The sequence below is a fragment of the Hippocampus zosterae genome, chromosome 15, assembly GCF_025434085.1.
Source record: "Hippocampus zosterae strain Florida chromosome 15, ASM2543408v3, whole genome shotgun sequence".
Taxonomy (NCBI): domain Eukaryota; kingdom Metazoa; phylum Chordata; class Actinopteri; order Syngnathiformes; family Syngnathidae; genus Hippocampus; species Hippocampus zosterae.
This window is the reverse complement of record NC_067465.1, coordinates 5,469,867-5,493,340: the sequence shown is the minus strand read 5'-3', so window position 1 is coordinate 5,493,340 and position 23,474 is coordinate 5,469,867. Positions and strand designations below refer to the sequence as shown.

The window sequence follows — 23,474 nt, the reverse complement described above, 5'->3', positions numbered from 1 at the left end:
AATGATACTTCCCTTGTTTTGAATAAGACAAACCGCAGTGTTTTAGCCCAGTTCTTTATTTATCAAGATAGATCGGTAACATACCAGCAGCATTGTATCGCAGCACCAACTTCTATCAATACAAAAATATATGTATAATGCTTCAACATTTTAATCCAAAATACTTGGTTATACATTTTGGCTGCATCTACATCAAATAGAGACAAACCAGCTTCATATTGATACCAAATACAATTTCACATTCTCAAGCTCAAACAGTAATATAGTTATGATAATAAGCAACCGTGAAACCTCTGAATTTGACTTGCAGAGGAAAAATACTGCTGTAAAATTTCTGAAAAACGCTCAATTTTCTTTGTCTTTTCTTTGTTGTTGTGCTACCACAGACGTTTAACGCTGATGTCAAAGAGGAGAAATACAAGATGAGCATTCAGGTAAGTTGGATGTTTTCTCTGTCCGGTACAGTATGGCTTAACTCAACATTTTGATTGCAAAGCGAGAATTTAGTTTTCCTGCAGTCTCTACGCATTTACAGTATCATTTGCGTTTTAGCAATGGGATCTTTAACCAGTTTGATTTCAAATTCGACTGAGGATGCAAGTGGTACGGTTGCATGCTGTCATGTTGAGTTTTTTGTGTAGAATTGATGTGCTCTATTTTATAATTGTGACTTTGTAGTGGTCGTGGTAACACTGATCAAATTCAAATAAAGAGGTTTCACTGTAGTCGGCATTCACAATTCCCGGAGTCTTTCATTTAAATAGACACTTGTCGTGATTGGATTCAAAAGTAGCCACAAAGAGGTTTTCAATGCCACGCTAGCTTGTGGTTAGAAATGGTTGCTTGTCAAGGGGAGCAGAAAGCGGGGCAGTCTTATAAAAGACGGGACAAAAGATGAGAGCCAGGAGACATACGGAACTTGGGTCAGCAGGAACTTAAGGGAGGTAAAGTCGTTCACACACCGCCCTGGAAAAGGAAAAAAAAATAAACAAACACCATCGACTCACTTTTTCAGTTTCGTTCTTCTCCAAAAGTGAGTTACCGTCAACATCTCGGATCCCGTAACGCCTCGCCAGGTCACAGGTCATGAGAATTTTCCCGCTCAGTGACATCAGGTTTTTATCTTTAAAGCAGTGAAAGGAATTCGTTAGTTGAAGCTGAAGAAACATTTCTCATTTAAGCTTAGAACAGAATTAGAGTCAAAGATTATATTTGCTACAATATGATCCGGGTGCCCCCCATTACCTTCAAGACAATATTTCTGAGATTGGGTTTTTGGAATAAGGACAAAGCATCATAATCCCCTGAGTTTTTATTGCCATCCGAGGTGGCACCACCCCCTACTGGTGATTGAAAACTGACATCAAAATGCCCACGGGCTTATTTTCTTAATGCCACGGTTCAACCAGTTTTCTGGGTTTGGCCATGCGATGCTCACAAGGCAAGCCCGCGGCTACTCTGACATCAGTTTCAATAGCCAGGACTGGGCGGTTCCACATGACATCACTCTCCTATTCGAAAACGGGTGGATTATTAATCACTTATTCCACAAATACAGACTAGTGGGTCAAAAGGGAAGATATTGTAATGAACTCCCCCCCCCCCCCCACTTCTGCGTTGAACTAGAGTTAAAACATGTCAGCCAATCTAGAATAGGCCTACCTTGAGCAAGGTTGGCAATGCACAGGCCACTAAATTCGGTGCTTTCTCCATGAGCAAACAATTCCTTCGTCTGAGGGTGAAACGATGCAGACATTCAGCGAAAACAACAACACTACACGTGCGGTCAGCTGCTGGAGAAGCCTACCTTGGAATCTACTTCCCGCGTCGCATCATCTGAAAGCACGAACTGAGTTATTTGCTCGGTCTTGACAGGTCCAGGCCAGAGACTGACAGATGCAACCCCCCTGCTCCGAAGCTCCATAGCCATGTCCACGGCCATGCGGTCGCACTGTCAAGAAATGGTTGGGTTACTCCATCCATAAAACCGGGGGACCTTACGAAGCGCCGACTTACCGCAGCTTTCCCAACACCGTATGGCACATTGAAGAGATATCGCAGGCCTCCCATGGATGAAATGGTGACGATCAAGCCCTGACCTCGAGCCACCATCAAACGGGAGGCGTACACTGAAGCGATATAGTGGCTTCTACCAGAACGAGGAAATAAAACAAAGAAGGTTCAATGAATCACTTTTGCTGAAAAGATCCAGCATGAACGAGGTAATTTACAGCTACACATCAGCTCCTTCACCACAACAAACCGACAAGAGAGTCTTCATCACTGGATGGTAATTAAGCAACAAAATCCACCCGTATTCATCCACGTCAGGGGGTGGCCATTTTGCCACGATGTACTGAAAATGACGTTGCAGTGCTTCAGGAAATGACCACTCTTGTGTTTTCAAGAATGAAGGGTCGCCGTTGTCTGGTGGCGTCAGACTAAAGCAACTCCGTGAGGTCGGGTAGATTCTGTGACTTGGAACTCCCGGCTTGAGTGGGATTTGAGTGCACTTTTCCGGATCGGTGATTGAAAAACTCAGACTTCCCACTTTCCTGGAATGCAACCTGAGCCACTGTGATGTCATTTTCCATCGACAGCAAGCGGTAAAATGGCCACCCGAGTAGAAGGATAAAAAAAAGGATTTTTGCCGCTTCATTCATATTCCAGTCTTAATTACAATGCTGTATTTAGACTACTTGTCACGACAACTTTTGACTTCCCTTTAATGGTTTTTAACCGATCATCCTCCATGATCTAGGAAATGGAGTGCTAATTAACAAACAAAAACAAATTCCGCACTTTTTTGTAAACATAATACTTTGACTGCATTTTAGTTTTCTAGTTGGTCATGACGGCATTAAAGAAAGAAAAAAAACTCATCAAATGATGGCCAAAGGCGTCTGTAAAGTCGTGACATGCAACTCAGGCCTACTACCTCAGGCCAGTGTGGTTGATGGTGTCCCAAAAAGACGGATCGGTCTCCCAGAACTTTTTCCCCTGGTTCTCAAAGATGGCCTGCAATGACACGGCATATTTGTCATGCAAGTAAATAACAGGATGGATTTTAGTCTACAGTTCCGAGCCTAAACGCGTTCCAATTTTTTTTTTTAAGTCTCAAGATCACCGGAGTTCAATCCATTATCATGAGTCACATTACGAGAGACTTTCACAAACCCCATGACACTTTGGTTTCGTAAGCATCGAAAGATTCAACTCCTGTGTGTTTTGTATTTTTTGTCACGCTCGTACAGAAGGGGAACATCGACACCCAAGTGCAATCATACCAAAAAACAGTCAAACATTTCCTGTATTGTTAACATTATGATACAATACATGCCGATTTATAGAGCGCTTTCACAACAGCGGCAGCTGTAACAAAGCGCTTAACTGACATCGGTTGGGGGCTGCGACAGAACATCGCACGTGACATTATTATGAGAATTGAGCCATTGTTTTGAAGAGTTCGATACATGGAAGTCACCTGGCATTCCAAAACAGATTGCATTGCGATATGTGAAATAGTACTGAAATGCCACCAACCTGGACTCCAGCGTATGCATTGTTGACCAGAAGGTCCAGTCGGCCACTCTCTTCCGTTTTTATGCGTTCAAACAGTTTCTCAATGTCGCCATCATTGGTCGAGTCACAGATGACGGGCACACACTTTCCACCCCGCTCGCTCACCTGAGTGGAGAGCAAAGCGAGCATGTGGACTGCAGTAACTAGAGCAAGCGGTTTTCCCAGAAAGCTGTTTGGAGGATAATTTTGAACAAGACGACAAGTGACTCATTTTGAAACGGTATCATTCATAATTAGCATCTCAAATGAAAAATGCAGCATCCGACGCCCAACGTGTCAATGTTCCATCAACCAATTATCGACAGTCTGTCAGGGGTGGGGCCTGACGGCCAGGGGAGCTCGACGCACAACAAGTGGGGGTTGGGGAGGGGTGACAGTTGCGTGCATCGCGCGCAGGTGCAAATAAATGAATGTCGGGGAACGTTGCCAGGTCTTTCGCAGTAACAAAGAAAGTGTCATAGTTACAATAAACCACAAAGACCTTCCATAAAAGAAAGAGGAAGTAAACAAAAGTACCACAGCTGGCATGATAGTAACTTCTTGATGAGCTGCCCAAGTAATTATTTCCCCATCCAGCTTAACATTTCACCTGTGCTGCCGTTTCTTTGAGAGTCTTTTCCTGGCGTCCGGTGATGTAGACGGTGGCGCCTGCATCAGAAAGCTGCAGCGCTATTCCTTTTCCAATGCCTCTGGAGGCACCTGTGACCACACAGATCCAGCCGGACAGGGACATGTTCTGTGCGGACGTGGGGGGGCAAACGACAGATGGATAACAGTCAATCAACATGTGTCATAAATAATGCAGATTGAAAAAGAGCAAAGAAAAGAAGTCTCTTCCACGAAGCCTTTAACACACACGCACCAACTCCAGGCCTTGTCTCTGTTCCTTGAAAGTGAAATAATGATGGAATGACACATACCTGGCCAGGGATAAGTAGCCATTGACAATTGATCCCTTAAAAAGGTAGCGTCACTAATAAAATGTCTTGTAATTCCGACACCCTTCACCTGATTTGGATGTAAATACTGTACCCTCAAATTGAAAAAAATCAGTCTGCACTTAAAGCACATCTTCATTTATTTCATTTCAAATCCATTGTGGCGACGGAATGCTGAATATTGAGTGATATGCATGTCCAAATCCTTATGTAGCCGACTGTACAAAAAGCAGTCTGTTTCCTCAAAGATTCAGGCTTTCCTCGTGCCGTTTTCAGCTCGAATTTCAATGTGGGTCCTTGGGCAGCTGATTATGATCAACAGGGAGAGCTGATGAACAGCGCGGGGAGAGACACGACGCCACTTGAAGGAAGAACGTCCCCCCGTGACTCACTTCTTTTGGCAAGAATCTGTAAGTCGTTACGGGGCTCGTTTGGGCGTTTAACGGACCGTTTTTTTCAACATTGAAATGGGAACGCCGTTGCACTCACGATGGGTACATAGTACAGGAAGGGCAAGGGTGATCAGCAAGGCTCTAAAACGGGTCGGAGTTGCAGTTGGACTATAAAATACTTTTAATGCTTTAAAAAAATAAAACATTTGTTACGACAAATGACCACAACGTAAGAAAAAAAAAGACTCAGGGTTCATTGTTTAAGCAGACATGAAAAATAGAAATGTTATGCAAATGTCATATAAATAAATAAAAGAGACTGAGTTGCCATTTAGAGTTATCGGAAACGTTATTTAACTTACTGTGCTAGAAAATCAATAACTATTTGAAAACGAATAACGACAGCAAGAGACAAGAGCAACTTACAGCGAGTGGCGTCGGATACTTTCTCCCCCTGCGAAGTCTTCGCAATTATCTGGTTAACCATCTGCAAGGCGTTTGCAGCTGATATGAACGTCATTTCTTCTTTTCTTAACTTTTCCGTAGCTGCTCTAGATGATGTTGCTTTACTGCCCTCCTATGGTGGATCTTACATCTTACAATACCTCGACAGTACAACGGTACGCTGTCGTGTAGTTGTTTGTTTTTTGAATTTTGAAAATCTTTTACCGATAAACATACTCGATTCTACAAGTATACACCATGGCTAAGTATTTTAAATATGTGGGTTTGTTCATTTACAGTGCATGCCAATGAACAGTCTACAACTGTTGTGTTGTTTATTGGTTGTTATAAGAATTGACCTAATTTAGAGGGAGCAAATGTCCTTAGACTCTGTAGATACGTTTATAATAAATTAAATAAATTTTAAAAAACTCTCTGGCCAAAGGATACGTTTTCATTCAACTCTCTCACTTAAGTAACATTTAAAAAGTGGAAACACTGAACCCAGATTTGGCATGATAATATTGTGTGTAAAGTTGCAGTTTCATATACTGTACATTTTGGGTGTATTATAAATCACCACGGTGTCATTATATGTACATCACTCTCAATATTATATTTCCCATTTGGGACTCCTGGCAAGGAACGTTTAATGAGTTGTCTTTTGGTGCACAACATTTAAGTTCTTAAATGTTAATGTTGCCCCGTGGCAAGCATTTCAGTTTCTCACGTGGCCCCTTTGCAAAATTAATTACCACCCCTGCCCTATACAGAATTCTGGTAAGAATGTGGGGCTCCGCTGGAGTTGTAGAAACATGTTTAGAATTTCCTCCGATCACAAATGATTGAAAAAATATATATTTGGGAAAATAAACTGAGTCGCCTCTCAGAATGTGTGCACACATCCCACAGCTTGCCCACCCCTGAGCTAGACTGTGCACACTGTTAATTTTGCAGAGTATTTCCTATAATCAACTGTGGGTTGCGAACTTGCGATGGCAAAACTCATTGCTGGGAAATATAAACTAATACATTTGACGTTTTTAAAAAAGATTCTTTGAAAAACAAAAATCAGAAACTAAAGCTTAAATAAAAAAAAGTCTTGAAGGCATTTTGAACCTACGCATCATATTTTTATAGCAGGCTCAAACATAAAACTCACTGGTACAATGAAGTATGTTGTTTATTTGTGCAACTTTACAAAAAATGTCCACCCCATATCCAGTACATAAATCAGGGTAGTCAAAACATAACATTATCACGCAGCGGTTATAGCTAGAGCTCCAATCATCCAGTATGAAGTACAATATTTGACAAAATGCTCATTAGTTTGGAAAAAAAGGGTGGGGGTATAATAAATACATTTTTTGGTGTGCGTGTGAAGTTTCCCTGAAGAATTGGTTTACGAAAGACTTTTTAAAAGTTGGTCACAATGCTCAGGAATCTATTCAAGATAACGGATACACTTCACACCAACATGTATTTCTCTTTCCGGTGAAGTGGCCATGATACCAATGCACATTCATTTTTGCTTATTGTCCCTGTATGAGTTTCAAGATGCAATCATGACTCAGTCTCTGCCTGCTGTAGCCGCTACACAGTTGTAAAAGTGGGCAACAAATGTGGCGTTCCTCTCTTCCAGTACGTGTAAGAAATGATTGCGCTCTTCTTCTCCCCAAGACTCAAACCACTGTGTCCACAGGCGTAGCTGGCATTCAAATATGTTTGGTAGTCTGTCCTTGACCTTGACAAAGTGAAAAAAGGAGAAGAAGTTAAAGAATAGTTGTGGGTCATTCAGGAATCGGAGGACATTTTCTTTTTCCTCCATTAAATTACAAATAATCCAGCCAACAAACATAAAAACATGCATTTATTGAATAAATTAGAGTCATCCTGAGATGCATTTGTACAGTAAAGGCGACTGGATGTACATCGCGTGGCAGTGCTGTTACCTGAAGAGTACTGAGAGAGTCGAGAAGGGTGCAAACCTTCCCAGGCACGGCTTTGGCCACAAGGTCCTGCAAAAATCTCTCCCGCTGAAAGGGAGTCCAGCCCTGGAACCAACTTAGGACGCACCTCTGCTCCTGGAGGCTCACATAAGAGATGGGAACCGGCTCTCCGATCTGGCCTCCGCTCGGAGACCCGCATGTCAGATTCTCAAGGGTGGGAGGCCCAGCGACACCTCCGGGTGTCGAGGGAAAGCCCCCCGGCCCGCGAGACGAGAGGCCAGGACAGTCTTGTGTTGCCACGGTGGGTGACGCCGCAGCCGTCGGAGCCCCCCTGAGCCGGGAGCGGGAAGAAGCACACAAGCCCTCTGTGGCCGACATTGTACGGCTGTCGGTGGAAAACTGCAGCTGGTGGTCCGAGTTTTGACTGACGCAATTGAACCATGACATCTTTGAACAGGCTGTTTGGGTTCAACATGAGAAGAGCAAGAAGCGACTTATCTACTTAAAATTAATCGGCAGTGCCAGCCGACTGGGGAAATCTTTGGTTTTGTATAACATAAGCTGTACTGTACGTTTAACAGGCAACCATGAATAGGAAGTACCTTTTTTCCAGAACGCATCTATATTACCCACCTTTGATGGCCTAATTGTCATATTTAAAGAGAAGCCGTCTGCGAGATTCGTCGGCCGTTCTTCTTCACTGTGTTTAACGGAATTTTTCAAACTGTAACGGTGCGTTACCGCCACCCATTGATCTCCAATGATTACTGCTTTCTCTTGCAATCGAAACTGGTCATTTGAAAATAAACAAATGAACAAAAGTAAGAGCTTGGATTTGCTGCGAAGGATTTTCAAAATCCTAAATCATATATATATATATATACACTCATATACACATACGTATATCACATATACATATATGTGACTGACAACACACACACACACACACACATATATATATATCTTAAAATTCTTCTTGTATTAAACATAATTAATAATATATATTATATAATTCTATTTCTCTTTTGTTTAGTCCATTTCTCTCACATACTACACTTAATAATAACCTATGCTCTTTCTCTCTCGCACTCGCCATCACCCATCCATCCATGATTTGATACCGGCCCAGCAGTGACTTTGAAATATATTATTTGTGGTAAAGAAAATAGATGGACTGAATTGCACAAATTTGGGAGTAAATATTCACGCATAAATTTTGCAAATTGTAATTAATAGTCCTGTGAAGTACTTACGTAATTGAGAGGAAATTCAAACTAACGTGGAAGTTGTAAACCGACGTTGACCTTCAAAAGTATCAGAACTGCGAAGAAATTACGCACAGACGCTCGTTGGCTTCATGTACTATTATGTTATAAACCGATTTTTTAAAAAACAAAACAGAAAAGTGTGTTTAAAATGTGTAATGAAATCAAAAGGGACAAATGTACTTCTTATATCGAATGGAGGAAGTTGTCGGCGTTGACGTCGTCTGTCGGAGGGCGTTGCTCGACGCTCTCGCTGGAATCGGTCCAGAGGAACGGAAAATGGCGGACCTCGAAGACGTAACCCTGGACGGGAGACCGCTCCAGTCTCTTCGTGTTGCAGATTTAAAAGCTGCTCTTGAGGAAAGGGGACTGTCTAAAAGCGGACAAAAGAATGCTCTTGTCAAAAGACTCAAAGGGGTGAGTTCCACTGCGAGTTTTGCGGCCACCGTTGCTGCGAGTTCAGGATAACGATGAGACGGGCTGATGCTTTCTCGAGGGCCGACATCCGAGTATCGTTACTGTTGAACAGCGTAGTAGCTGGAGTTTGACGTTCAATCATTTCCACTAGATTGCGTTTTGCCTCTATTTTGTCTGTGCTGTTTCTTAGGAGTGCGTTCCGTGTCGGTGAGCGTACTAGTCATTGGAAGAAATAGTTAAGTCAACTTGAATGCACATCTCGAAATGTGTGTTGAGGGTGATGTTTCCCTGTTAGCTCATTAGCTATTTTGGCTAACGTCGTGAGTTTAGCAGTGGCCTCTGGATTTCTGCTGTTTACAGTGTCTGAAGCATCGGAGAGCCAGGCTAATATTTTGCAGCTAGGCTAATTTCCCAACTTAAGACATTTTAACACGTAAATAAAGACTATTAAGTTCTGTTCGAAGTCGTCGTTTTGAATTGTTACTTCTCGCTATGTACTGACGACTTAAGGTCTGTGCATTTTTTAAATCTGTTTGAGGCGTTTGAGCTGCCGTAGGTCTTTGACGAGCTGGTTTGTTTACTTTTCTCCTGGTCATCAACCACCCAAATCTTATCGTTCCCATGATTTTCTTTTTCATAAAACGGGTTGGCAATTCAACTGACATCATAATTGCGCCTACAAATTATCCCATGGTGGTTGCTTCTGCTTTTACGTTTCTCTGCACTGTTGGCTTTTTTCATTTTGGAAATACCTTGTGGGAGTTGAACAATGCAATAGCATTATTTGTCTCATAGACAATAAAACCCGACGTAATTTACATCAATTCTTTGATTTTCATTCTAGAATATCTTTGTGGTGCCAGATGTTGATTTCCTGTGGCAAATACCGCCTTTTTTGGCTTAGTCAGGGCTCTCCACAGCGAGTTAGTCGCATGATATATTTGGTACAAACAGTTTTTATGCTTAATGCCCTCCCGATACAACACACCCAGGACGGTGGATAGGATAAAGGTCTTGCTGAGGACCCAACTGAATGCCACCATTCACCCTGACCCGCAAGTCCCAAGTCAGGGGTGCTACCCACTGATCTTTAAAACCATTAACCATTTCTTTGATAAGTACAAACTTGTCTTGCACTTCTTGGAAGTGTCTATGGGTGAACATCAGATAGTTTTATAATGAGGATAGGCCGGTCACAATAGTGACTCTGACTTATCATTTGAAAAATGAGATGGACATGATCAGGGCTGTTACTAACAAATCTTTTTTATTTATTCAGGAAATCCCCTCAAACTATAAGAATAATGATTTAATGATTAAAAAAAAGAATTTCTTTGCTATTATAGAATGCGCTAGCCAGCCTGGTTGTAATCACGTATAACTGCTTGTGTTCCCGCCTCAAAGCGACCCCAGATCCAGCCTGCTGTAATGACATGAAACTTTCGTCCTTTTTTTTAGTTTGAAGTGACCACAAATTTTAGCATCTTCCAGTAATATTTCAAGCAACCCCTCACTGAGTGAAGGACTGAGCCGCTCAACATGGTTCAGAGCATGGCAAATACTGTATGTGTTAAAAATTATTAGTTTATTTTGTGGCGACTTTTTTGTGGCCAAGTTAGTTGTTTTATTGTTTTTCTCCAGCCTTAGATACCATAGCTGTTTCCAGACTTGACAAACAAATTACCGCTTGTAATTCTAACTCTTCACAGAGAGCGTTAGGCTTGGTAAAACTCTGGTTTGTCTTTTTTGCTCGTTACTGTGCAAAGCATCTCAAGAATACCCAACCAATATGTATCTCTTTTCAATGACAGGCTCTCATGTTGGAGAATCTGCAGAAGACCTCCACCTCTCATGGTGGACTGCAACCAAACTCTCAGGCAAGTGTTATGCGAATTTACAGTGTCATTCCACAACAGAGTATCAACAGATTCACATGCAAAATTATGTGAGGTCACAGAAGTACACTCATCTAGCCTACTAGTTTTTGCCATGTTTTTTTCAAAACAAAAAGAGCACTGTATAGGGAGAGAGAGCCTTGCCGCTCGATCTTTGGCTGCTGTGCGTTGGGGATGAGATGTGTGTGCGTGTCATACTCCTGCATCGCTACCAAAAAAAAGTACCATTGTCACATATAAAACTTAGCTACTACTGTTGTATTTGGAAAGATATTTGATTATTTTTTTTAGCCTTGTGACATTTCAATGTTCTGAAAATGTTAGCCATCTTTTTCACCCGATGCCGGATCACCTGAAAATCATGTGGTCGACGTCAATTTCCCTCCGTCCCTCTCCAGTCTTAGGTTATCTCCAGGATAACCACTCAAACCAAAAATAACCAAACTTGTACGTCGGTGGAAGAGTTGCATTGAGTTAAAGTTGTTACTTTGTTTTTCACCCGCCCCCCCCCCCCCCACTCCCCCCTTTAACAAGTGTATATTTGTCATATGTATATGATGAGATTTCAAATGACTTTCGGCCTATTGTCATTAACCCGTGCACATTTAGATTGGTGAGGAAATGAGCCAGAATAGCTTCATCAAACAGTATCTGGCTAAACAACAGGAGCTCTTGCGGCAACGTCTTGAGAGAGAGGCTCGGGAAGCCAATGACACTAACGGTAGGTGAAATTGCAATTTCTCAGGGCAGATATGTTAATGATGATGCCAGTTTTAATTTAGTTACCTTTTGTCAACAGAGCAAGAGGAACACAAAGATGTTAATAACAGTGTTGCGTGTCCTCCGCAAGACCAGGTCAGACATTTTTTCCACCATATTGTTGTCAATTGAATCTGTTTCAAAACATGTGGTTATTGTTCTCTAAAATGTGATTAAAAAAAGAAAAAGACTGCCAGTGGAAATCGAGCTTAAAGATTGTAATGATGTCACTGCACAACATTTTTTTCTTATTAGGATGTGACCCAAGCCTCGGCTGAGCAGTGCAAACCACCCGGCCCCTCTGACGGAGAGACCCGGTTTGCTGCCGTAAACGAGGGAGAAGCTAATAGCAAACAGGAAGCTCACGATTCCACTCCTCCTGCTTCTGGGTCAATCACGATGCACATTCCTGGCAATGAGCACCAACCGGAGAAGAGTTCTGCGGCCAGTGACTTCCCAGCTGAAAGTGACGATGATGATAGTGAGGCTGGCGAGGAGGATGGTGACAATGATGATGACTGGGGCAGTAACATTCGCAGACGAACTCCGAGACAACCAGCCAGAGGGTCCTCCACTCGGGAGAGGTGTGGAGCATCTCGTCAACCCCAGCAGCCGCAGCACATGCCTTCCCTTTTATCTCCTCAACTCCGCCAGCCGACCCCTCCTCCATCGCCACCTCCAGAGTTATCCTTCTCCTTGCCCGACACCCCGAAACAGAGCCCCCCTAGTCCAGATGCACCCCCAGCAAGGCACTCACCCAGTACCTCCAGCTCTGGTTCTTCGAGCAGCGATAGCCCCAGTAGCAGCCCAGAGCCGCAGAGGAGTGGACACGTGGATCGTAAACCTGGCCCATTAACTCTTTTGGCCCGTAAAATGGAATCAGAAGGCGCTTTCTCTGGGACCAGTTGGCCTGATAATCATGGGGAAGGAGGTCGCAAAGAGAGCAATTTGCCAATGGCCACCTCATTTTGTGGCACAGAACATATCGAGGGTCTCTCTTCGGCTACCGCTGCAGGCCATGTGCCAATTTCCATGATAATGGCCGTCAACCAGGGCGTCATCGGAACACATTCGGCTCATAGTCATATTCCTGTGAGTGTGCTTAAGACTTCCACAACGGAAGACATGGCAGAAAAGGCCCTTGAGCTACAAAGACAAGAAAGGCTAAGAAGTCTTGAGCAAGAACGAGCTTTGGAGGACGAGCGCAAAAACGCTCTTGAGCAGGAACGAAAGGAAATCGAGAGATTTGAGCATCAGCAAGCCTTAGAAAGAAAGGAAGAAGAAGCTTTGCGGTTGGAAAAGAAACTAGCAGCAGAAAGAGAGAGGCTGGAGAGGGAACAAGCTTTGGCTGAGGAGCAGGAAGAGAGAGAGCAAACCATGGCAAGAGAGCGAGCGCTAGAGCTAGAGCGGCAAAGGGAACTTGAAAAGCAAAGGGCCTTAGAGCAAGAACGTCTCCAGCGGGAAACAGAGGCGAGGGAAAAGCGAGAGAGACAAGCGGAGTTAGAAAGAATACAGGCTTTGGAGCGGGAACGAGAGGAAAGAGAAAAGGCTCTTGAGAAAGAAAAGTTAGAAAAAGAAAAGGCTTTGGAGGCAGAGAGAAAAGAAAAAGAACGGATTGAGAGAGAAAGGATATTGGAGCAGGAACGTTTGGAAAGGAAAAAAATAGAGCAAGAGAGGCTAGAGAAGGAAAAAACTTTAGAGAAAGAGAGAAAGGAGAGGGAGGAAGCCTTGAAAGAGCAGAAAGAACGAGAGAGAGCTCTAGAGCTTGAGCGACTAGAAAAAGAAAAGGCCTTGGAGCTTGAGCGTACAGAAAAACAGAGAGCCTTAGAGCAAGAACGTCGAGAGAAAGAATGTCTAGCAAAAGCACGTCTATTGCAAGAACATCTTGAGAGAGTACAATTAGAGCAAGCGCGCCTGGAGCAGGAGCGTCTGGAGCAGGAGCGCCTAGCACGTGTAGAGCAAGAGCGCCTCGAGAAAGAGCATCTAGAGAGAACCCGTGTAGAGCAAGAGCGCATAGCGCAAAAATTGGAGAGTGATAGAGCAAAGGAACAAGGAAGATTAAATCTTGATAGGAAGGACGAGAGAGAGGCGTCAAATGCAACTTTTGAAAACAGGATTGAGGACAAAATAGTCACGGAAAGACCTAGTGAACAGGACATTCTAGAGAAGAAACCTGCCAAGGAGTTAGACATTAAATTCCCTCCAGCTATATGCGGTAGTGAGCCTGGTTTTGCCCTTTCCACTGCTCCCCTTTTCACAGGACCAGCTAAAGAAACAGAGGCAGGAGTCCAGGAAGATGCCAAAGCTCCAATGACACCGAGTGAATCCCATGCAGCAGAATCAAGGTCAACGCTGTCATCTCCGCAGTCATCATTGAAGAAATTCCCGTTTGCAAGAGACTCCCCGATTCAGGCCCGCTCTCCTACCGCCATGGTCATCAAGCGGCATCGTACCTTCTCCGATACACCCCCGCCATCTCAGGTGTCACTTTCTTCCACCCCGACCGGTGTTGGAGAACGGCAAGAAAGTGAAACCTCCGCAGAACAGGAACAGGAAGTTAGTGTTAAGGCACTGGGTCAGGTGGGCAGCCAGTCTGAGGAAGAGTCTGCTTTGCACCAAAAAACAAGTTCCAAAGAAGGTTTTACGAATCAAGTATTAGAGGACAACGTCAAAGAGGATTCGGTGAGGCTTAATGAGCCTGCCAAGGAAATGACCAAGAAATTAAAAGATGCGGATCAAGTCATGGTTCCTGCAGGCCCAGTAAATGCTGTACAGAGAAGAGGAAAACGGTCATCCTCTCATGAGTCTGCTTCCTCTGAATCGGATTCTGGGTCCTCATCATCTCACTCTTCTTCCTCATCCTCCTCGTCTCTTGAGAAAATCTCCACTTCAAGAAATAGAAGGGTAGGCATTCCGCGCCATGGTCCCTTGAGTCGGGTATTAGTTTACACTTACCAATTTCAGTGCGGTTGTGTATAAACTACAGACGTTACACAGAAACACAATATGGCTGTCTTAAAATGTTGTCTTGGTCCGGTCATTTTTTGAAGATCTCCTGGGAGCAAGATCTTGAACGCGACGCTTGCTTGTTCAAGTCATTTTGAGTGCTTCGGGAAACTAATAAGCAGATCCAATTTAGATTTTTAACAGCCATTAGTTTGCAGATACGATGTTGGCGCTCTGGACCCTCTCAAAACCAAATAACCCAATTTTGGTTTTGGATTCAGTTTAAAGCATAAAATAAGTTTTCAATGCCGGTACAGGAATGCACAGGTGGGAAATGTTGCCCCGATGTCATTTATCTTCCGTTTGCTTTTAGGAAGGAAAACTTGACAGAAGTGCTTTACCACAGTGTAAAGTGACCGCTGTGGCTGAAGAAACGCAAAAGGCTTCCCCTCACAAAAGAGAGAGGTCTGTCGAGAAGACCAGCGCAGGAGATGATGAAACGAGTCAGGCCAAGGTCAGTGGGTCTAATTCCTAAAGTCATTCATTTTTCTTGATGACATTCTCCCTCCGATTAACCGTTCTCCATATCTAATTGGTGCCTTTACATTCCCCTTGTTTCATAATTTAAACATGCTGGTGTCCCTTAACATCCCAGAAACCATTTATTGAAACAACCGCCGGAGACGAGATGAAAAGGAAAGATGCCAAAGGACCGGAGGAAAAGGATGAACAAAGGTTTGCTTTTATGTCTTGGTATAGTGAGATCAGTGAAGCGTCAAATGAATGTAATGCACGTGTGTCTGTTTTAGTGTACATCAGTTTATTGAAAGTAATCTTTCGAAAGATCTCCCCCACGGGAGTCATCTAAAATCATAATCATGAGTAAATAATCTCCCAAAGGAGACGTGGCTGTCTGCGTTCCGCTGCGTTGGACAGCCCCGCCACAGATGCCACCCTCACTTTTATGCTCACCCTCCTCTTGTTCTTCTAATTAGTTCATTTGATTTATTATCATTAATAAAAACAAGCACAAATGTTCATACCAAATAAGGTGAATAATAACACAATTTTTATGTGATCGGTTCATGTATGAATACCGCTTGTCAAATGAAGTATAAAAAGAAAAACGCCTGTCGATCCAATGCTGCATTGATTACGTCTGCGGGTGAGAAAGAAATTGGTTTTCAACTTCTGTCAATTTTAGATCGGCTTCAGTTCGAAGCGGCGACTCTCACTTCCAAATGCATGTCGGCGTCTCTCCTCATCCTCGGCTCCACCAATTTAACTCCGGTTTATGCACCAAAAATCAGCTCCATTGACCTCAAATTGTGCTAAACATCTTCGGATTTCCCCCCAGCAAAAAAAAAAAAAAAAAAGAGAGAGAGAGAGAAAAATCTGTGGCTGAAAAGAAACTAAGCAGGATGAGTGACTGGCATGCAGAAACAACAACCGGGACGATGAGGAGAACAGTGTACATTACAAAGACAGGATATTTAATGTGACAGATAATGGTTGTGATGTTTTTGTGCAAATATTCCCACATTTTGGATTTGATGCCAGAATCTAACATTGAATGCAAGGGACTTTCGATACCACAGGCGGCACAGTGATAAAAAAAAAAAAAGCAGCATTACGGTGTAAAGGATATTGTGCTCAACATCAGAGACTGAGAAAACCATTGTCAGTTAAAACATTTTGGTGCTCCAGTATGTCTTTCAATGCAAGTTTAAAACTACCAGCTCAAGCAAAAGCCAGTTATCAACAAGACTCGGAAGCACTGCTCATCTGGGATGGAATGAGGCAAAGTGGAAAAGTGTGCTGTGGTCTGATGAGTGCACATTTTGGACTCAACGACCATGGCGTTGTGTCCTTCAGGCCGATGAGGAAAAAGACCATCTAGATTGTCGTCAGTGCGTTGTTCAAAAGCCAGTATCTGTGATGTCACGGGGGTCTCTTAGTGCCCTCGCACGTCTGTAAAGGCACGATTAATGCTGAAAGGTACATACAGGTTTGGGGTAAACATATGTTGCCATTCAAGCAATGTCTTTTTTGCTTGTCTTTAGAACAGTGTCGCCATGGCTTCGTAGTAAAAGATGGGCATTACTGGATTGGCCTGCCAAAAGTCCAGACCTGTCCCCCTTTGAAAACGTGTGGTCGCTTATGAAATGAAAGATAGGACTCGTTTGTTGATCAACCAAGTTTTACATCAAGCGAAAATGGGAAAGTATTCCCCGTATAAAGCTTCAATAATTAGTGTTCTCGGTTCCCAAATGTTTATTGAGTGTTGTAAAAGGAAAGGTGATGAAACGTGGTGTTTTTGGAACTTACTTCTGCCATCATATTCTCAGTTATTGATTATTTGCCCGAAACAATCAGGTTTGTCAGTTGAAACATTAGATATCTTGTCTTTGTCGCTGATTCAATTAAATGCAGGTTGAAGAGGATTAGTAAATCATTCTGTTTTTATTCACGCCCCAACATCATTGGAATTGGGTTTGTATATCGGCACTCGTGAAGGTGCAATAATTAAGAAAGCTCTAAATCATACATTATTTTTTGTTGATAGAATTAAAATAGTAAGCATATCGACAATTATTTATTAATAGATTTGTATACTGCACGCTGTTGAATTGCAAATTCGTTGAAATTTCTCCTGAATGAACATAGACGTGAATTTTACCTTCTGTTCCGGAGGGGTTGAGGTCCTAAGCATTTAAAATGTACCTGAAAGTAACGCTATAGTTAGTTACCCTAGCAACGAGTCACTTTTGGGGAGATTTCCACCAGTGATTTTGTGGGAAGGCACATTCGCTCATCTACAAATGTTGACTTCCCCGCTGAAAGATTTCCTATCAGGCAATAGTCGTGGCGGCCTTCAAGCCAACACGTGGGTCCTGATTCATAATAATCATTTTCTTCCCTTTGCGACATACCAGTCGTATAGCACCTTCGATGCTTCTCGATCGGCGGTGTAAGATGGAAATATTTTGAAGATCAAATTCGATCGGCCAAATGGCAGGCGAAGTCGTTGGCTCCGACGGGTCATCCCGGCCGCCGAAGCAGCCATAAACGCGTTCGGAAAGGAGTAACCTGTGGTGGGAGGAAGGTACGGCGGAGGGAGCGCTCGCTGCGGCACCCCGCTTGTGTGCCGCGTTTGACGCCGCATTCGGTCGTGTGTGTGTGCGTCGCAAAGTTGGATCAGTCGCCGCCGCAGCAGAGTGCTGCTGTTGCTGTGCTCGCTTGAGGTGACACTAGCAGATGGGAGCATTCTGCTCATCGTGCGTCACCGCCTTGCAACCTTTCGTCTCGGCCCGGGTAGACGCAGCCGGGCGCGAGGCGGACTGCGGACGCATTACATCGGCTCGCATTTTCACGCTTGTGCGTAGGTATTAGCTGCCTTTCTAGGACAACGTTTCGTCGCTGGCGTTCAGTTCGTGTGTCTCAGTTCTAGCCAACGTTGAGTCGTCCGGAGGGCGGGCATCGGGAACATTTGCTGTAGTGTCAAATCGTGGTACTGCAGGTTATTCACTAGGTTTATAGAACATCTACCACGTAACCTGTTGAATATAATTAAACTTGTACAGTAATACAAGTCAGAAGGAGCTCATATATTCGCCACAATTTTCTGTAGTTCCCTCGTCGACCGTGTAATTCTGCTGAATTACTAGCTATGTAATCATGTGTCTTCTCATTTTCTGCTGATGTGAATGAAGGCAGGGAGCCGAGTCTGCTATGCAAGAGTCAGAGAAGCTTGTGGAGTCCAGCGAGGAGGTAAGAGAGCGATGGAATTCCATTTATCCACATTGTCTATCATAGGGTAGAATGACAAAAGATTCTAATTTCAAACACGGAGTGAACCACGAAACACTTTCCCTGCCAAAAGATGCACGTTATTGTATGCGATCTATCAAACTGGCTTCTTTGTACAACACGTGCAGTAAACACAATTTTTATGACGACTCCGAACAACCAACACAGCCAATACATTTTTATCACAAAATTTGCTTAACACTGTTCATTTACTGTATTTTTACTTCCTGTTATCATCTGCGTGTGCTTTTAATGAAACCTGTCATTAACTCTATGTGTGCAACCTTTCTTGCTGTGTTTCAGGCACACAAGGCCTTCTCAGCTCGGAAGATCTCTCTTAGCAGTACGTACATTGTCTGTTTATCTCTTTTTACTGTGTTGATTTGTTGCTATTGCACAGATTCGCTCTAGTGGTAAAACTTACAAGACTTCACTGAAGTACTTGACAAGTCTCTCTGTTTATGATTGAAAGTCTGCCTTTTACAATATCACGTGTCCCCCCCCCTCCTCCTCCCCCCAAAGAAAAAATGTTGAAGTGTCATTCGTGCCCCAGGCAGAACACACACTAGCATTTCTCCAAACAACTAGTTAGACTTGCATCTTAACCTTTGATTTTCTGCTTGTGTTCGTAAACGCCGTAATTATATGAGGAGCAGACAGGTGCCAATGCACAAGCAATTCGCCGGGTGCACTTTAAAAGCACCACTTGAGAATGTTGTCTTCATATGTCTGTTGGGAACATGTGCTGCGATCTAAACAAAAGGCAACAAATATTGCACGTCTGAATGACTCATACAGTAACTGCAAACATGCTCGAGTAAAGATATTGACATTAGATCCACTGTCTAAACATATGCTACCTTGACTTCCGTGTGGGGTGAAACTCATATGCAGGCTGGAGCAAACCTTGGAGTTATTGCATTTTGAAGTGTCCCCGACAAGAACAGGTCCCCAAATGGTTGATCTGCTGCACACGAGAGCTTGCTGTGCTCCCTCCTTCCCTATGCAAATGAAGAGCTACGTCTAAAACGGATTTAAGTATGACTCCATTTATTGTTGCGTTGGCAGGTAGTAAGACTTCTCCGGGCCCGGGCAGTACCGATGGCGATCAGGAAGGTGGAACTGGAGGTAGTCGCAAGAGGAGGTGGGGTTCCAGCACTGTGGTCACTTCCAAGAAACCTTCCATCAGCATCACCACAGATTCACTCAAGGTACAAACAGCAGACCGTGACCGACGCTTCTTCCGGGCCGAAAAACGCTGATCAAGTGTTTTGTTCCCAGTCACTGATCCCAGACGTCCGACCGGGCGTAGGCCAAGACGCCGTTGTGGACCTGCATCCTGAAGAAGTTGTTCTGTCTGGAGCCGAGGAAGAAGATCAAGAGCCGTCCGAGCAGGACCTTCAGATTCGACGCACTGTCACCCAAGTAGGGTATTCGGCGACTTGAATGTGTGCCTCGTGCCGCTTCGCCGAGTGAACAACGAGTTGACTGGCTCTCTCGATTGTAGGAGGTGGCTTTGGACATCCAAGAGAATGGGCAGAAGCAGACCAAGAGGAGGAGGTGTGAGAATGTGGCGCAAAATGACATTCAGGGAGACTACAGTAGGATCGAATCTCATGAAGAGAAAGCCATGGAAGACGCGCAAACACAGTCAAGATGTCAAGATGGAGAAATCAACCCTGGTCATGGTAATCCATCTTTCCTTCCTTCCTTCCTTTATTTCTTTTTCTCTTTTCTTTCTCTCCATTTCAAGAGCCACGTAAACAAACAAAAACTAGGTTCACACACCTAGTTTGAACAACTATAACAGTGGCTGAGAGCAGAGCGCATCAGGAAGCGACTTCTCTGTGCCATTTAGCCCTCTGAATTGTCCTCAAATTGTGTGATGGTGATGGATTTCTACCACTACCCAGACCCTCTGCCTTTCCCTTCATTAGTGGCCGCAGGTGACACCCTCATTCGTCGCTCCTTCAGCCAGCAAAGAACGGGCGTTTCCATCACCATTGACGACCCCGTCCGCACCGCCCGGCACCCGTCTCCCCCACGTGGCAAAGTTTCCAGCATTGTTCACATCAGTAATCTGGTGAGAAAACAAATGCTTAGTTTAGTCTAAACTTATAAACATATTTATGCGCTCTTGTGTATTTTTATTTTGTTTAATTGGACCCCCTCCAAATTTCAGAAATGACATAAAATGTCTCGGTGGAACGAGATGGCACTTTGTGCTTTTTCAAACGTTTGAGTGTTGACAGAGGTCTGTGCGCGATGACTGTTTAAGTCTTGGTTTTGAATCGCAATGTATGGCCGACTTTGTTGTGCATTCATGTTGTTTAGGTGAGGCCGTTTACTCTCGGGCAGCTGAAGGAACTGCTGGGCAGAACTGGCACCCTGGTGGAGGACGGCTTCTGGATCGACAAAATCAAATCTCACTGCTACGTCACTGTGAGGCATTTTTAATGGCGTGTGTGATTTTTCACTCCATGGCTGAAATGAGAGTAAACGTAGGCACCTTGCTCTGTCTAGTACTCAAGTTCAGAAGAGGCAATCGCAACACGAGAAGCTCTTCATGGAGTCAAGTGGCCTCAGAGCAACCCAAAAGTCCTTAACGTAGACTTCTGTCAGCAAGATGAGGTTTGTCTTTTTTTTTTTTTTTTTTTGGTGGACCATACATAAATCCGTGTTCGCCTGAGTATGTCTGTGCTTTCTAGCTGGACTTCCACAAAGGATTGGGTGCAGCAGAGAAACCTGCAACGGAAGAGCAGTGGCTGACTTCCAACCGTTTCCAAGCGGCGGCCCTGCCTCCTCTCCTTCCCAAGCGAGACCAGTGGGCCGAACGCGAGCGGGAAATGGAGCGCAGGGAAAAGGCGCGCTCAGAGCGCGAGTGGGACCGCGACAAGGTCCGGGAGTTTGGGAAACCCGGAAATGACGGAGAGGGAGGACCCCGGAGGTCACGCTCCAGGGAGAGACGGCGCAAGGAGAGGGGAAAGAGCAAAGAGAAGAAGACGGAAAAGAAAGGTAACGCCGGCACGCCATATTGACGCGACGTGCAAGCCTGACTGTTTGCACGATTGTCCGTTTGTGTAGAGAAAGCCGCCGAAGAACCCCCCGCAAAACTTCTTGATGATCTTTTTCGGAAAACGAAAGCAGTCCCTTGCATCTACTGGCTTCCACTTACCGATGAGCAGGTACGAAGCGCTCAGTCTCGGCTCACGCGTACACTTGGACGGAGCAATGCTCAGAGAGCCTCACTCATTGGTCTGCGTTTCAGTTTGTCGAGAGGGAAGCCGCCAGAGCCGAGCGGATGAAGGAGCGCGAGAATCGACTGAAACAGCTACAGCAGGAGCAGGAGGAGGAGGAGAAAAAAAGGAAAGAAGAGCGCAAGGAGAAAAGCAAAGGCGGAGGAGGGCTTGCAGCGGGAGACCGGAGCGAGGGGGCCAAAGACAAAGACCGAGAGAGAGAGCGGGACAGGGACAGAGGTAAAGAGAGGGACAGGGAGAGGGAGAGGGACACTGACAAACACAGGGATGGCTACCGAAGGCCGGGGACGAGCGGGGAAGGGGGCGGCAGACGCTCCCGAAGCCGCAGCGACCCGCGAGACAGGCGGCGCTAATCAGCTGATGGAACTGTCTCGAGAAACCCGCCCTCCTCCGTTTGCCTTCCACTTTGTGTACTTCGTTCCAACTGAGACCCAGCAAAGGACCAACCCCGATGTTGTTCGTCACCCCCTCTTTCAGATCTCACCTCAAAGCACACAAACACAAACACACACACACACACGCACACATACACGCGCAGACGTGCTGAAAGGGGACCAGAAAAGTGCAAGTGTTGTCAGGGTTTGATGTATATTGTCTTCATGCATTTGCATCACTGTTTTTGGGACTCTCCTCCATGCAGTATAGCAAATACTGCATGCCGGGTAATTCCTTATCATCCCCATCCCCCTTCTGACCGAAAGTATTGGTGCCATCATTTGCTCTTTGCCTCCGCATTTAACAGGCTTGCACTTTGGATGAGGCGGACTTTTTGCTGCATGGAAACCAACAATCTTTTCAGCCAACCTGCCTCGAGAGACAGAGGAAGAGAAAGCTCGTCTCTTTGCAGAGGTGTGCTGAAATGTGGCCAACGTGTGGCATTCTGTACAGACATCTTTAATCATACCTTTTTAACTGAGGCAGCTTTGGAGTATTTTGATCTTAGGCAATGCAGTGTTCCTCTCTCCAGCTGTTTGGAGAAGAAAAAAAAAAAGAAAATTGTACTTGGAGACTGGAGGCGACGCTTTTTCTGTCGCACCAGATTCCTTTATTATTATCTCATCTACGTTTGTTCCCTTCCCTTGGCGTCCTCGGACGCTCTCACCGTGGTTGGGCTTATACGGGCCGTTGAGGGGAGGTTGTACTATTTCAGTTTTTTCGCCAATGGGTTTTAATATTGTTTTTATTTTACCATTTTAGTACAAATGCTTTGTTTTTGATTTTTTTAATTTCTTTGATTACGCCTATCAGTGGTGAATGTACAAATAAAAAATTGATAAAGTTTGAAAGTATTGGTCTGACTTTGTTTCCTTTTCCCGATTTAAGGTTGTGTGTCAAACTTTATCTTTTTTAGTCCAGATGAAGTACAGTATACTACGCTTAGTCTTTTAAATGCAAAACTACTGCAATTCCAACTCTAGTGGTTGTGCGATGGTCCGTTGTGCCTATGCCGTTACACCAATAGTCCACAAGATGGCGTTCACCACATGCTCCGTTTCTCGAGTCGTGACCCCTTCAAAATATATCCAGTCCTGCCATGCCAGCCAAGTGATGGTGACCAAATCCAAGACCGACACTTTCTGCAGTTTGTTGCCACAGCAGAGATGGCTGAAGGTATTCTTTGAAATCCTCATATTTAATCCGCTCGTTTCCTCGCCACCGTTCCCCTCGGTATAAATCACGAGCTTTCCCCTTTCTCTGTCCCCTTTGCTCCATTTTTTCTGCTCTTGACGTGCATCCTGCAGACCACAGCTGAGCTCCTGTGTAATTACAGCCCATTGGTCGCTGAGCATGACATTTTTGTGCCCTGATGCAAGTCCACG

At 44.4% G+C, this 23,474-nt stretch overlaps 3 protein-coding genes across 3 annotated transcripts; 1 reads left to right on the top strand and 2 right to left on the bottom strand.

Annotated features, from left to right (window-relative positions):
- Positions 1-38: 38 nt before the first annotated feature.
- Positions 39-5,453, bottom strand: dhrs1 (dehydrogenase/reductase (SDR family) member 1). The gene is made up of 9 exons (XM_052088785.1): positions 5,339-5,453; positions 4,172-4,318; positions 3,544-3,687; positions 2,939-3,018; positions 2,017-2,149; positions 1,808-1,951; positions 1,663-1,732; positions 1,043-1,123; positions 39-966 (listed from the first exon to the last, which is right to left on the bottom strand). Exons 2-9 carry the CDS (start codon positions 4,313-4,315, stop codon positions 830-832), a joined length of 933 nt encoding a protein of 310 aa, XP_051944745.1. The 5' UTR covers positions 4,316-4,318; positions 5,339-5,453; the 3' UTR covers positions 39-829.
- Positions 5,454-6,521: 1,068 nt separating this feature from the next.
- c15h14orf119 (chromosome 15 C14orf119 homolog) lies at positions 6,522-8,146 on the bottom strand. Its single transcript, XM_052088795.1, has 2 exons — positions 7,309-8,146; positions 6,522-7,100 (listed from the first exon to the last, which is right to left on the bottom strand). The coding sequence occupies exons 1-2, from the start codon at positions 7,750-7,752 to the stop codon at positions 6,927-6,929; spliced, it is 618 nt and encodes a 205-aa protein (XP_051944755.1). The 5' UTR covers positions 7,753-8,146; the 3' UTR covers positions 6,522-6,926.
- A 665-nt stretch (positions 8,147-8,811) lies between these two features.
- acin1a (apoptotic chromatin condensation inducer 1a) lies at positions 8,812-22,940 on the top strand. The gene is made up of 18 exons (XM_052088737.1): positions 8,812-8,987; positions 10,799-10,864; positions 11,492-11,603; positions 11,682-11,737; positions 11,897-14,545; positions 14,961-15,101; positions 15,243-15,322; positions 18,301-18,358; positions 18,701-18,740; positions 19,466-19,608; positions 19,679-19,822; positions 19,905-20,085; positions 20,335-20,480; positions 20,732-20,839; positions 20,921-21,028; positions 21,106-21,412; positions 21,482-21,582; positions 21,666-22,940. The coding sequence occupies exons 1-18, from the start codon at positions 8,850-8,852 to the stop codon at positions 22,005-22,007; spliced, it is 4,920 nt and encodes a 1,639-aa protein (XP_051944697.1). The 5' UTR covers positions 8,812-8,849; the 3' UTR covers positions 22,008-22,940.
- Positions 22,941-23,474: the final 534 nt, after the last annotated feature.

Coding starts and splice junctions, on each gene's coding strand:
- dhrs1 (XM_052088785.1), bottom strand. CDS start 4,315: ATGTCCCTGTCCGGCTGGATCTGTGTGGTCACAGGTGCCTCCAGAGGC. Junction 2,150..2,938: donor ATCAACCACACTGGCCTGAG/GTAGTAGGCCTG, acceptor TCGTTCTGGTAG/AAGCCACTATATCGCTTCAG. Junction 967..1,042: donor CGGGATCCGAGATGTTGACG/GTAACTCACTTT, acceptor TTCCTTTTCCAG/GGCGGTGTGTGAACGACTTT.
- c15h14orf119 (XM_052088795.1), bottom strand. CDS start 7,752: ATGTCATGGTTCAATTGCGTCAGTCAAAACTCGGACCACCAGCTGCAG. Junction 7,101..7,308: donor ACTCTCTCAGTACTCTTCAG/GTAACAGCACTG, acceptor CACTTTGTCAAG/GTCAAGGACAGACTACCAAA.
- acin1a (XM_052088737.1), top strand. CDS start 8,850: ATGGCGGACCTCGAAGACGTAACCCTGGACGGGAGACCGCTCCAGTCT. Junction 15,102..15,242: donor ATGAAACGAGTCAGGCCAAG/GTCAGTGGGTCT, acceptor TTAACATCCCAG/AAACCATTTATTGAAACAAC. Junction 21,583..21,665: donor TTCCACTTACCGATGAGCAG/GTACGAAGCGCT, acceptor TCTGCGTTTCAG/TTTGTCGAGAGGGAAGCCGC.